This window comes from Pseudorca crassidens, chromosome 17 (genome assembly GCF_039906515.1).
Source record: "Pseudorca crassidens isolate mPseCra1 chromosome 17, mPseCra1.hap1, whole genome shotgun sequence".
Lineage (NCBI taxonomy): Eukaryota > Metazoa > Chordata > Mammalia > Artiodactyla > Delphinidae > Pseudorca > Pseudorca crassidens.
This window is the reverse complement of record NC_090312.1, coordinates 45,973,271-45,987,148: the sequence shown is the minus strand read 5'-3', so window position 1 is coordinate 45,987,148 and position 13,878 is coordinate 45,973,271. Positions and strand designations below refer to the sequence as shown.

Below are 13,878 nucleotides of genomic sequence, written 5' to 3'. Positions count from 1 at the left end.
ATCTTTTGTTTCCTTAGGTAGGTTTATGCCTAGGTATTTTATTCTATTTGATACGATGGTAAATGGGATTTTTTCCTTGAATTTTATTTCTGATCTTTTGTTGTTAGTGTATAGGAATTCAGGAGATTTCTGTGTATTAATTTTGTATCCTGCAACTTTACCGAATTCATTAATGAGCTCTAGTAGTTTTCTGGTAGCATCTTTAGGATTTTCTGTGTATAGTACCATGTCATCTGCAAATAATGATGGTTTTACTTTTTGTTTGCCAATTTGGATTCCTTTTATTTCTTTTTCTTTTCTGATTGCCATGGCTAGATCTTCCAAAACTATGTCGAATAAAAGTGGTGAGAGTGGACATCCTTGTCTTGTTCTTGATCTTAGATGACATGCTTTCAGCTTTTCACTGTTGAGTATGATGTTAGCTGTGGGTTTGTCATATATGGACTTTATTATGTTCTCTCTATGCTCACTTTCTTGAGAGTATTTTTTTACCATAAATGGATGTTGAATTCTATCAAAAGCTTTTTTGGCATCTATTGAGATGATCAAATGTTTTTTATTCTTCAATTTGTTAATGTGATATATCACACTGACTGATTTGCAGATGTTGAAAAATCCTTGCATCCTGGGGCTAAATCCCATTTGATCATGGTGTAGGATCATTTTAATGTATTGTTGGATTCGGTTTGCCGGTATTTTGCTGAGTATTTTTGCATCGATTGCAGCACTATTAACAATAGCCAAGACATGGAAGCAACCTAAATATCCATCGACAGATGAATGGATAAAGAAGATGTGGTATGTTCATACAATGGAATATTACTCAGCCATAATAAAGAATGAAATAATGCCATTTACAGCAACATGGATGGACCTAGAGATTATCATACTAAGTGAAGTAAGCCAGAGAAAGACAAATATCATGTGATATTGCTTATATGTGGGATCTAAAAAACAATTATACAAATGAACTTATATACAAAACAGAAACAGACCCACAGACACAGAAAACAAACTTATCATTTCCAAAGGGGATAGGCGGTGAGAGGAGTGATAAATCAGGAGTTCGGGATTAACATATGCACACTACTCTATATAAAATAGATAACCAACAAGGACCTACTATATAGCACAGGGACCTTTACTCAATATTTTGTAATAACCTATAAGGGAAAAGAATCTGAAAAGATGGACATTTATGTTTGTATAACTGAATCACTTTGCTGTATACCTGAAACTAACACAACATTGTAAATCAACTACACTTCAATTAAAAAAAGAAAGAAACAGAGACCTGGGTGTGAATTCTTATTAACGGAATAAAATATTAAAATATTGAAGAAAGACTTGATCCCTCACATTGAAAAAGCACACTGAGTGCCAGGTAGAATAAGAATAAATACATACCTAGACACATTTTGGTAAAAATGTACACTACCAAAGGGAAGCTATTTAGAGCAAAAGGTAAACTTTTAAGAAAATAGATCACCTACAAAGAAATGACAATGAACTGAAAGAAGATTCCAGAAAAAAGATAGCATAATATCTTCAGTGTAGAAAGAGAAAATAGTTCAAAATATAGAGTTATATTCCTAGATAAGTTGACAGGCAGAGTACATGGAAGTGTTGGAAAATTGGGGAGAAGAAAATTTTCTAAAGGAAAATTGCTGTGAAACAATCACTGATTCTAACCTTTAAAATAATCGAAAAAGTTAAACAGGTAACAGTAAGTATATGTAGTGAAAAAATGTGTCATGTAATTCCATGACAATGGAATTACAATTAGAATAAGTGTATAGTATGAATTTATAAATTATGCTAAATAAATATAAGGATATTTAAAAATGGCTAACAATTGGATAAAAATTTAGGTTGGAATATATATTACTAGATGCTTGGCAATCAAAATATTATTTTTAATTATTTTTAATTAATTAACTTATTTTATTGAAGTATAGTTGATTTGCAATACTGTGTTAATTTCTTCTGTACAGTGAAGTGAGTCAGTTATATATATATATATATATATATATGTGTGTATATTTCTTTTTTATTTTTCATATTCTTTTCCATTATGGTTTATCAGAGGATATTTAATATAGTGCCTTATGCTATACAGTAGGATCTTGTTGTTTATCCATTCTATATATAATAGTTTGCATCTGCTAATCCCAAACTGCCAGTCTATCCTTCGCCCCCACCCCCCTTGGCAACAACAAGTCTGTTCTCCATGTCTGTGAGTCTGTTTCTGTGAAACATTATTTTAATGGAGTTGTTTAGTTCCCTGTTTCTAGAGTGAGAACATACAGAAAATACATAGAGATGATAATCAGATTAACCATGTTATTAAAAAGTTGCTTTTACATACATTTAGGATTTTATGCTATTTTCCTATTTAAGTAAAGGGAGAGTATACAAAGACTAGTTTGCCTAGAAGCCTCCCTTTCTGTTAAAAAAAATTCAGCTTTTTATTATCTTTTCAGGATGCTAACCTTTAGAGTTTAGCATGAAGGAAGAACCCAATTTGATAAGGCCAACATCTAGTTACCCTGTTGTGCTTTACAGAATGTTCTGTCTCTGATGGGTTTGTTATCTGAGGGCACAGTTGAAGAAGGGAGACACGATGACAAATGGGACTTTGTTCTCGATATAAAAGGCTAGACACAACAAAATATCCAATTGTAATTGCTTCTATTCAGGTGAATGTGAAATTATGCCATGCTTATCTTATGAATTAGTGAGAAGAGGATTGGAAATAGTTGATGAAACATTTTACACAATCTCAAATATTAACTTTTACCATAATTCATTCAGATGCTTTTGTCTTTTTCAAATGTTATAGCCCTTGCCATTCAGTTAGTCCTTAACAATTACAGAATTGTCAATAATTTCAATATAATTGATATTTAAGTATTAACTACTAATGATATAATGCTTCAAAACAGCAACAAAAATTAATCCTTTTTAGTTACTACCAACTTGGGTCATAATTGAACCAGTGACTTAGAGGTTACTAAATAGTCTCATAAAATTCTTTCCAAATACTTGAGTGATCCAGTGCCCAATATATGAATTTGATATTTTCATTTCACGTAGTTACTCTAGTTGAATGTAACATTTCCCTAGATTCCTTTAAAGTTGTAGAGTTTAGGGAGGGAACAGTATGGAACATGAACTCTCAGCCCTGTATTGAATGATGTAATGTAATTAAAACTTCATTCAAAAGAGATTAGGTTGAGTAGGTTTCACTATAAATGAGTGAAAAAGCTGATCTACTTTATGAAAATAAATGAAAAATTGCAGCCTTGATTCCTTTTTTATGACAAGCTGTCAGTAATGAAACATAAGATTACATTTAATAATTTTACTCACTACTTACAGAGCAAAATCTTGCTTTGCAATAAAAAGTTATTACTGTTTATATACCACTGACATTCATTTATGAAACTGATCATTTCAACCAGTCAACTGTGAAAATAAATGTAGGTCTTAAAACATGCAATGGTTAGTTAATTTAATGTAAATTGAACACCTAGAGGATCAGAAGGCATCACATTTCTAATTCTAAACAATCTTGAAAATAATGTGTATTTATTGTTCAGAAAAATTGAGATGGCATGAATGATTCTTATCATTTTATTCAGAAAACAGCAAAACAATTAGAGTATAAATGATCTCGCACACTGTCCCTTGATTGCTTCTACTTCTATGGGAATTCACTGAATTCCCCTTTCCCTTTAGGGAACTCTCCCTTTTGTTCTTAAACTGCTAGGTAGAGTTAACAGTTGTATTCAGTATATATGATTTTTTTTTTCTGCTAAAGAATCTTAAGATGTATTCACTGCAGCGCATTTATCTGAAGCTGTGCATAACCAAAATGTTTGAACCTCCCACGTGAAATTCAGAGGACACTGATTATGCCAAGATGGTGATGAAGAGCAGGATCACTTTGTAGTAGAGTGAATGCTACATAGCTGGATGGGTGGCTGGAACATGAGCAGGATTTTCTTTCTGGTTTCTGCCCTTACTACAGTCCAAACTACCCTAAGGGTGGAATTACCATATATAATGTATCATCTAAGTCAAGAGGTGTTTGAGAGTGAAGGTGGGCAACATTATTAATAATTGGAAAATCATCAGGAAGCCAGGACTGTCCTAGGCAATCCTGAATGTATGGCTACACTTCCTAAATGGAGCAGTTAACTTTAGAGGAGTGCTCATTGCTGGCGCTTATCACTGATGGAATAGAGGAGTTGTCATTCTGAATGTTCATCTTGTATTTTTAAATTACTTTCAGTCATTCCATAAATATTTGAGAACCTGTTTAAAGCAGGGAACTCTGGGTGCTAAGTACAATGCAAATAAATAGGGAACCTAGTTTGTCCCCATGGCTAAAATCCAAGAGTTTAAACTCTGTAAAGATGTAACAGACACTAGTTATAAAAACAAAATGTAAAATGAGACCAATTGCTTTAGGGCTTCAAAGTGTGAGGTGAGATCGCTGTAGGTTGTCAGGCCTAGGAAGTGCCCAGGCAGATGCTGGAACTTGTGCAGGGCCTTGACATAGATAGAATTCAGATACATGGAGAAGGAAGCTGAGAAAATATTTTAGGAGAAGAGAACAATTTGGAGAATGAGTCATGTTCATAAGGAAGTAAATCAATTAAGTTTGTTTTTGCCTGGGAGTGGGAGAAAGACAAAAAAAAAATTAGGGTCAAATTCTATGAACCTGTCAAAGGATAGAATAAAGAGTTTGAACTTGATCCTGTTTGGAAATGGAGTCCTCCTGAATGTGTGGGGACAAGTCAATGATACAAAAAAAAGATGTACTTTAGAAGGAATCATTTGGCCGTACTGTGCTGGGTTAATTGTAGTTTGAAGAGAAGAGAAACTGAGGAACAGAGACCTGTTAGAGTGCTTGCCTAGTGGGGTATAAGGGGTAGCAGTAGAAATGCAAGGAAAGGAAGCACCATGAGGGAGGAAGGACGGCAGAACTTGGCGATTGATTGAATGTGGGAAACCTCAGAGGGTGTGAGGGAGAAAACCAGAAGATTCCACATGGAACTGATTTGGGAGGCAGGAACTCAAGTTTCATTTTAGACTTGTTGAGTTTCAATTGATGGGTGGATAATTCAAGTGAATATGTTTAGCCATCAGTTGGAGATAGACCAGAACAGCAAAGCAATATGCTTCTTCTATGCTTTATTTGAAAATATGTGCACTTTCCAATAACTGTTCATTCTTGCAAACAGTTCTGCAAATTATTATTAAACTATAATCAAAACACTACATTGGTGAAAGAAGCTGGGAAGCATACTATGACTAAAAATAATCTAGAATTTAGTGAAATTATATTCTAGTCATGTCTCTGCCTCGAACTATGAGGTCTAAGGTAAGTCACCTTACTTGTCATTATATCTGGACCAGTTTCCTCATCTGGACAATGAAGTGATTAGACCAAAGTCTCTTCTAGCTCCAGAGTGCCTTGATTCCATAATGGGAAGAGGGGCTCTCATAGTCATGCCTTTCTTGGTCCTGTTAATTTGGAACATGATGCTAGTATTAATTTGGAACATGATGCTAGTATTACTTTTCTATTGCTGCTGTAACAAATTTCTATAATCTTGGAGTCTTAAAAACAAAATTTATTATCTTATAGTTTAGTAGGTCAGAAGTCCAATATGAGTCTTACTGAGCTAAAATCAAAGCTAAAATCAAAGGGCTGCATTCTTTTCTGGAGACTCCAGGGGAGAATCCATTTTCTTACTCTTTCCAGCTTTTAGAGGCTACCCACATTCCTTGGCTCATGGTCTCCTTCCTGCATTATCAAAGCCAACATTGGCAGATCTAGTTCTTCTCAGACCCCATCCCTTGGACCTTCTCTTCTGCCTCCCTCTTCCATTTTTAATGATCCTTGTGATGAAATTGGGTCCAGCTGGATAATTCAGGATAACCCCCTGCTCTCAAGATACTTAAGTTATGTCAATCACACCTGCAAAGTGTGATTAACTTTTTCCATGTAAGGTAACATATGTAGTCACAGGACCTAGACATCTTTGGGGAGCCTTTATCCTGCCTACCATTATAACTTTTATTGAGAAAATAGGAAACCATCTATCTCTTCTTTCCTAGTCCTTGTGCTTCATGTAATATTGAAACTTTATCCAAAGATTTACTTTATACTGTATGATATAAATGATATACTGTATGATATAAATATATATGTAGTTAATTTTTGATTTCTCAAAGTTTAAAATATGGTAGTGATTATCACTTAGGCATATTTTAAAAACATCTCTCAATTCCACCATTCAACAAATATAAAACTTAGTAAACATGCATATTCAAACTTAAAGCACAAGACTACTTTTCCATAAAATAGCAAGAAGATTATAATCATATGTTTATTTGTTTCAGGAAATAATGCATTTCACTGTAAAGAGTAAAGAATGAAAATTAGACTTTATATAGCATTTCACATTTTAAAGCTTTGGATAAAAAGATATAAAAGTATGTCTAATCATAGACCAACTCCTTTGCCTCTTCTCTGACTTTGGCTTGACAGAAAGGATCTTTTAGTGTTTCAGTTTCTAACTGTAAACAATGACCAAAGCAGTAATTATCTTTGACAGAGTTGTGAGGTTTTGTTAATTGAGGTTTGTGAAGACATGTCTACTATAAGAATGTGTGTTGTAATTCCTTTGTAAAAGCTTATTTCAAATGGACATATTTTATACTGGTAGAAATATATGTCATACTGGAGATGATGCCACAAATGAAAATAGAAACTTAAATGGGTATCAAGAGATAAGGTATTAGAGACGTTCTTTTCTCATATAACATTATTGAGTTCTATGACTCTAGATGGAAAACTATGTTACCAAGGAATTATGATGAGTCCATTTTTCTCAGTAAAATTTCCAGGAAACAATTACTAGCCATGAGAGATATAATATCAGAAATAGTAATTATTAAGTTAGAGAATAATCGCAAGCAAAGTTTCCTATTCAATACAAAGCTGATAATGGCCTTTGGTAAAATATGTTCCCAGCCAACATCATTCTCCATGGTGAAAAACTGTAACCATCTCCTCTAAGATCAGGAGCAAGACAAGGTTGCCCACTCTCACCACTATTATTCAACATAGCTTTGGAAGTTTTAGTTATGGCAATAAGAGAAGAAAAATAAATAAAAGGAATCCAAATCAGAAAAAAAGAAGTAAAACTGTCACTGTTTGCAGATGACATGATACTATATGCAGAGATTCCTAAAGATGCTACCATAAACTACTAGGACTGATCAATGAATTTGATAAAGAAGCAGAATACAAAATCACTGCAGAGAAATCTCATGCATTCCTATGCACTAATGACGAAAAATATGAAAGAGAAATTAAGGAAACACTCTCATTTACCATTGCAACAAAAAGAATAAAATATCTGGGAATAAACCTACCTAAGGAGGCAAAAGACCTGTGTGCAGAAAACTATAAGACACTGATGAAAGAAATTAAAGATTACACAAACAGATGGAGAGATATACCATGTTCTTGGATTGGAAGAATTGACATTGTGAAGATGACTGTACTACCCAAAGCAATCTACAGATTTAGTGCAATCCCTATCAAACTACCAATGGCATTTCTCATAGAACTAGATCAAAAAATTTCACAATTTTTATGGAAACACAAAAGACCCTGAGGACTTCCCTGGTGGCACAGTGGTTGAGAATCTGCCTGCTAATGCAGGGGACACAGGTTTGAGCCCTGGTCTGGGAGGATCCCACATGCCACACAGCAACTAGGCCCGTGAGATACAACTACTGAGCCTGCGCGTCTGGAGCCTGTGCTCTGCAACAAGAAAGGCTGCAATAGTGAGAGGCCTGTGCACCATGATGAAGAGTGGCCCCCTCTTGCCACAACTAGAGAAAGCCCTCGCACAGAAATGAAGACCCAGCACAGCATAAATAAATAAATAAATATATTCCTACTCCCAACATCTTCTTAAAAAAAAAAATGACCCTGAATAGCCAAAGCAATCTTGAGAAAGAAAAATAAAGCTGGAGGAACAGGCTCATGGACTTAAGACTATACTGCAAAGCTACAGTAATCAAGACAGTATGGTATTGGCACAAAAACAGAAATATAGATCAATGGAACAGGATAGAAAGCCCAGAGATAACCCACACACATATGGTCACCTTATCTTTGATAAAGGAAACAAGAATATTCAATGGAGAGAAGACAGCCTCTTCAATAAGTGATGCTGGGAAAACTGGACTGCTACATGTGAAAGAATGAAATTAGAACATTCCCTAACACCATACATAAAAATAAACTCAAAATGGATTAAAGACCTAAATGTAAGGCCAGACACTACAAAACTCATAGAGGAAAACATAGGCAGAACACTCTATGACATAAATCACAGCAGGAACCTTTTTGACCCACCTCGTAGAGAAATGGAAATAAAAACAAAAATAAATAAATGGGACCTAATGAAACTTAAAAGCTTTTGCACAGCAAAGGAAACCTTAAACAAGACGAAAAGACAACCCTCAGAATGGGAGAAAATATTTGCAAATGAAGCAACTGACAAAGGATTGATCTCTAAAGTTTACAAGCAGCCCATGTAGCTCAATATCAGAAAAACAAACAACCCAATCCAAAAATGGGCAGAAGACCTAAATAGACATTTCTCCAAAGAAGATATACAGATTGCCAACAAACACATGAAAGGATGCTCAGCATCACTAATCATTAGAGAAATGCAAATCAAAAGTACAGTGAGGTATCATCTCACACCTGTCAGAATGGCCATCATGAAAAAACTCTACAAACAATAAATGCTGTAGAGGGTGTGGAGAAAAGGGAACCCTCTTGCACTGTTGGTGAGAATGTAAATTGATAAAGCCACTAAGGCAAACAATATGAAGGTTCCTTAAAAAACTAAAAATAGAACTACTATATGACCCAGCACTCCCACTACTTGACATATACCCTGAGAAAACCATAATTCAAAGAGTCATGTACCACAATGTTCATTGCAGCACTATTTACAATCGCCAAGATATGGAAGCAACCTAAGTGTCTATCGACAGATGAATGGATAAAGAAATTGAGCACATATATACAATGGAGTAATACTCAGCCATAAAAAGAAACGAAATTGAGTTATTTGTAGTGAGGTGGATGGACCTAGAGTCTGTCCTACAGAGTGAAGTAAGTCAGAAAGAGAAAAACAAGTACCGTATGCTAACACATATATATGGAATCTTAAAAAAAAAAATGGTTCTGAAGAACTAGTGACAGGACAAGAATAAAGACACAGTTGTAGAGAATGGACTTGAGGACACAGAGAAGGGGAAGGGTAAGCTGGGACGAAGTGAGAGAGTAGCATTGACATATATACACTACCAAATGTAAAATAGATAGCTGGTGGGAAGCAACCACATAGCACAGGGAATTCAGCTCGGTACTTTGTGACCACCTAGAGGGGTGGGATAGGGAAGGTGGGAGGGAGATGCAAGAGGGAGGAGATATGGGGATATATGTATACATGTAGCTGATTCATTTGTTGTGCAGCAGAAACACAACGTTGTAAAGCAATTATACTCCAATAAAGATGTTTCAAAAAATATTAATGTAACTGGTGAATGACTGCTTGAAGCAGTCAAAATGTTTGAACCTATACAAAGATTACCATGAATGTGACAACTATAAATACAGATTGGTACCACAAATTTAAAAAAAGTTTAATAAAACATTGTATTCTAATTAACTAAACAATAATACCCTCGAGTAGGAGAATGAGGGACACAGACATTTTGTGTTTCTGCTTGCAACAAGAGCCAAAGGAAACTGCCCATACTATTTCTTAATGACCCAAGGGAAAATAGCTAAAACCACAGTGGAAATAGAAAATGCCTTTAGTAATTTCTATTATAAACTTTTCACCTCATGGAGAAACTGGACAAAGCAAATCTGATAGCTGTATGGCCACGTTTAATTCCTTGGTATATGTTTGTCTTTTACCTCCTCTGTCCTAGTTTCTTAAACAGAAGTTGAGTGAAGTTCATGTAGCATGGTTTATTTTAATAGCCCTTTAGTTCTAGATGAGATGGGTTACAGTAGTGGACAAGAATAGCTTGTTGGATGAGAGGGTTATCTACTATGTATACGGAAAAGGAAAAGGCCACATTTAGGTTTTGGCTTTTGTCACTAGTTCTTCAAGCACAATTTTAACATTAAGCCATTATAATCTAATTAATCAATATGATCTCATATAAAGTAGATCTGAAATATTATACATAATGTGTTTATCATTGAACAACTACTTATGAATTCTTTTTGTCCCTGGACTAATATGTTTATTGTTGATATCCCATGACTCAACATTTTATGATCCATTTATTGTTTATACTGTATTTTTTCCCCAGTTACCAAAGCACATTCTTGAATTACTGCTCTCATAGTTCACCTTTTCTAAATGTCCTTTCGTACCTTTTCCAGGTAGCCACATCCTGGACATCCCTCAACATCTAGTTCACCATTTTGTTATATTGTAAAGTCTTGCTTAATGTGCAGCTTGTGGTGGTGTCTCCTTTCTCTGTACTCATATAGAACCTATCATTGTATTGAGCCTTATGTTTCTAGTTATTTTTTTGTTTGTTTTGTTTGTTTGTTTTTTGTGGTATGTGGGCCTCTCACTGTTGTGGCCTCTCCTGTTTAGGAGCACAGGCTCCGGACGTGCAGACCCAGCGGCCATGGCTCGCGGGCCCAGCCACTCCGTGGCATGTGGGATCTTCCTGGACTGGGGCACGAACCCGTGTTCCCTGCATCGGCAGGCGGACTCTCAACCACTGTGCTACCAAGGAAGCCCTCTAGTTATTTTTTGTGTTTATGTCTTATCTTTCCAACTAGATGCTGAAAGATTCTAAGAGGCAGGAATTGTTTGTTATATATCTTTGTATCTTTGCCACTTTGTCTAACAGGGTGCAGGTTTTTGGTTGCTTGTAATTTTTCAGAACTCTTGGTTGCAAGTTAAAGAAATGGAACACTAATTCAAGTAATGAAGAAGGTCCAGGGATGGGTCTGGCTAAATATTTAGTCATGCTGGATCAGGTATCCAAATTTTTCATCAAGAATTTGTCCTCCTGCTTTCCTTTGTCTTGGCTTTGCTCTCAGGTGAGAGCTCCCTAAAGTATGCCTTCTAGTAGTAGAGGAAGAGCTTCCTTCTCTCAGTAGATTCAGGGAAAGCTTTGGGGCTGATGATTATTGGTTTGGGGTCATGTGCTCGGCCTGAGTTACATGGTTATGTCTTGAGACGGGGGGGTGGGATCAGTTGCCCTCTCTCTTTCATGACATTTGCACTGAAATTGGAGAATGGGTAGTTCCTTAAAGGAAAAGGTGGGCTTTTGTGCTGACAGATGGGAAATGGATGCTGACAGGCAAAAACAAGATGCCCATTGGGAATTTCAGTAAATGTTTCCTGGTTGATCACATAAACTTCTAGGAAAGAAGTCAGATTTGTAGAGATTCCATTTTTTCACCTTCATCCAAAATACTTGTTAGAATAGTGCCGTGTATTCTCTGAGCCCTTCTTAGTCACTTTTGGAGGTGGATGTAAATGTGATATGATGTATGACTTTGGCTCCCCATTGATTTATCACCAGAGCTGAAAGGTTATTACTCTCTCAAGGATGGATTAATAACTATGCTTAGGTGCTTGAACCTTTGAATAGGCCCTCAAAGTTCTTTTATGGAAGAGTGAACAGAACAATAATGAAATCTCTCACTGTGGATTGTGATGATGATAGCCCAGTGGGTTATGATAAAACTAAGTAGCATTATCAACAAATTAAACTGTGACTCTGTTTTGGATTCTCTCTCTGAGAGCTATGTTGTTTATAAACAACTTCAGAAGTTGTTTATAAAACATATAAATAGTAAGCTTTGAGGTTGCCATTATTTCAAAATAGTGGTCAGGACATGTATACTAAGTTGGCTGACAGGGTTTTTGACTGTCTTTTTTTTGTACATTGAGAAGTTAAGATCAGAGATATTTTAAGTACAAAAACTTAAGTCATATATTGGTCAACTTGCCTGAAACCCAGCCAGTGAAGATCTTAATGAACATTGCAGACAATGAACAGAGTATTAGCAAGATTAATTTCCATGAGAAATGGATGCTAGACAGGTAAAACTGAGATGTCTACTGAGTGTTCAATTAGTCTCTGCTGATTGATCAACTTAACATCCCTGTAGATCAGAATCAGGTTTGTGTGGATTCTGTATATTTTTTCACCTTCATCCCAAACACTTTACAGCTAGGCAATGTAATAATATCTTTGGATGAAAGAATAGATAATCTTTTATCATTGAATTTTGTTTAGTGTTGTGTATGCCCTTCTTAGCTAGTTAAGTTTATTTGTGTGTGGGAAAAGAGCAAATCAAGCATAAATACTTTAGTGTGTTCTTTAGAAACCAATGTTCTGAAATCTCTGAGATAGTTAATATTTATTTTATTCAAAAATATTTATTGAGTACTGCCTTAATTTTATTTTTAATCTTTACTTTTTAGAACTGGAAAATAAGCAGAAATCTACAGCTGGTACCACTTCAAATATTAATTTGTTCTTACAAATGTTTTAATCAACGTGACCCTAATGTCTTTGGAATTGCTCAAGTGTAGAGCAGGTAAGAAGCTCATTTAGAGCCTCACATGACTTGCCGCGTCAGCTCTGCACAGTCAGATTATGCCCTACTTAGGATACCATACTCTTCTCTTTGTCAGTACCTTGAGTAAAGGAAGAAAAATAATTTAATTGTGAAGGTCCCAATTTAAGCATTACAGTCTACCTTTAGATTGTTTAGACTCTAAGTGTGCTGTTTCTTCTTTGACTTAAAAACAAAATAAAAAAGGAAAAATAAAGATCAATGTGGAAAATGAGTATTATTTTCTTCTGTCATTTTATGAATACCACCCTCCATTTCTAAATAGTATTAAGGACTTTGATGGGGACAAGTGTTTATTTTATGCATGTTTTGCAAATGAAAAGGAATCACTTTTTAGTGCTAGATAGTTCAACTATATTTGTATGATTTCATTTGAGTTCTTATTTTCTAAGTGTCACTAACATCTTTTTTTTTCTTTCTTTTATTAAGGTAACAGTTTGTAACATTAAGTTTCATGTATACAACATTATATTTCAGCTTCCATATACACTGCTGTGTGCTCACCACCAAAAGTTTAGTTTCCATCCATTGCCATACAGTTAACCCACTTTACCCATTTCACCCTCTTCCACCCCACTTCCCTTCTGGTAATCACTAATATGTTCTCTGTATCTGTGTGTTTGTTTTTGTTTTGCTTGTTTTATTTTATTATTGCTTGTTTTATATTCCACATGTGAGTGAAATCATATGGTATTTGTCTTTCTCTGACTTATTTCACTTAGCATAATATGCTCAAGGTCTATCATTGTTGTAGCAAATGGAAAGATTGCATCTTATATTTTATGACTGAGTAGTATATATATATATATATATATATATATATATATATGCTATTGTAAATAATTCTGCAGTGAGCATAGGGGGCATATATCTTTTCAAACCAGTGTTTTTATATTCTTCAGATGAATACCCAGAAGTAGAAGAACTGGATCATGTAATAGTTCTATTTGTAATTTTTTTAAAAAAATTTATTGGGGTATAATTGATTTACAATGTTCTGTTAGTTTCAGGTATACAGAAAAGTGAATCTGTTATACATAGACATATATCCACTCTTTTTTAGATTCTTTTCCCCATAAGCCATTACAGAGTACTGAGTAGAGTTCCCTGTGCTATACAGCAGGTCCTTATTAGTTATCTAC

At 35.0% G+C, this 13,878-nt stretch overlaps 1 protein-coding gene across 2 annotated transcripts in view; it reads left to right on the top strand.

Annotated features, from left to right (window-relative positions):
• Positions 1–12,692, top strand: part of LRRC69 (leucine rich repeat containing 69) — an 89,266-nt gene extending 76,574 nt beyond the window's left edge. For both annotated transcript variants that reach the window (XM_067711800.1, XM_067711799.1), the window contains one exon: positions 12,582–12,692. In XM_067711800.1, coding sequence (XP_067567901.1) covers positions 12,582–12,692 — 111 coding nt within the window. The remainder of the gene's footprint in view (positions 1–12,581) is intronic.
• Positions 12,693–13,878: the final 1,186 nt, after the last annotated feature.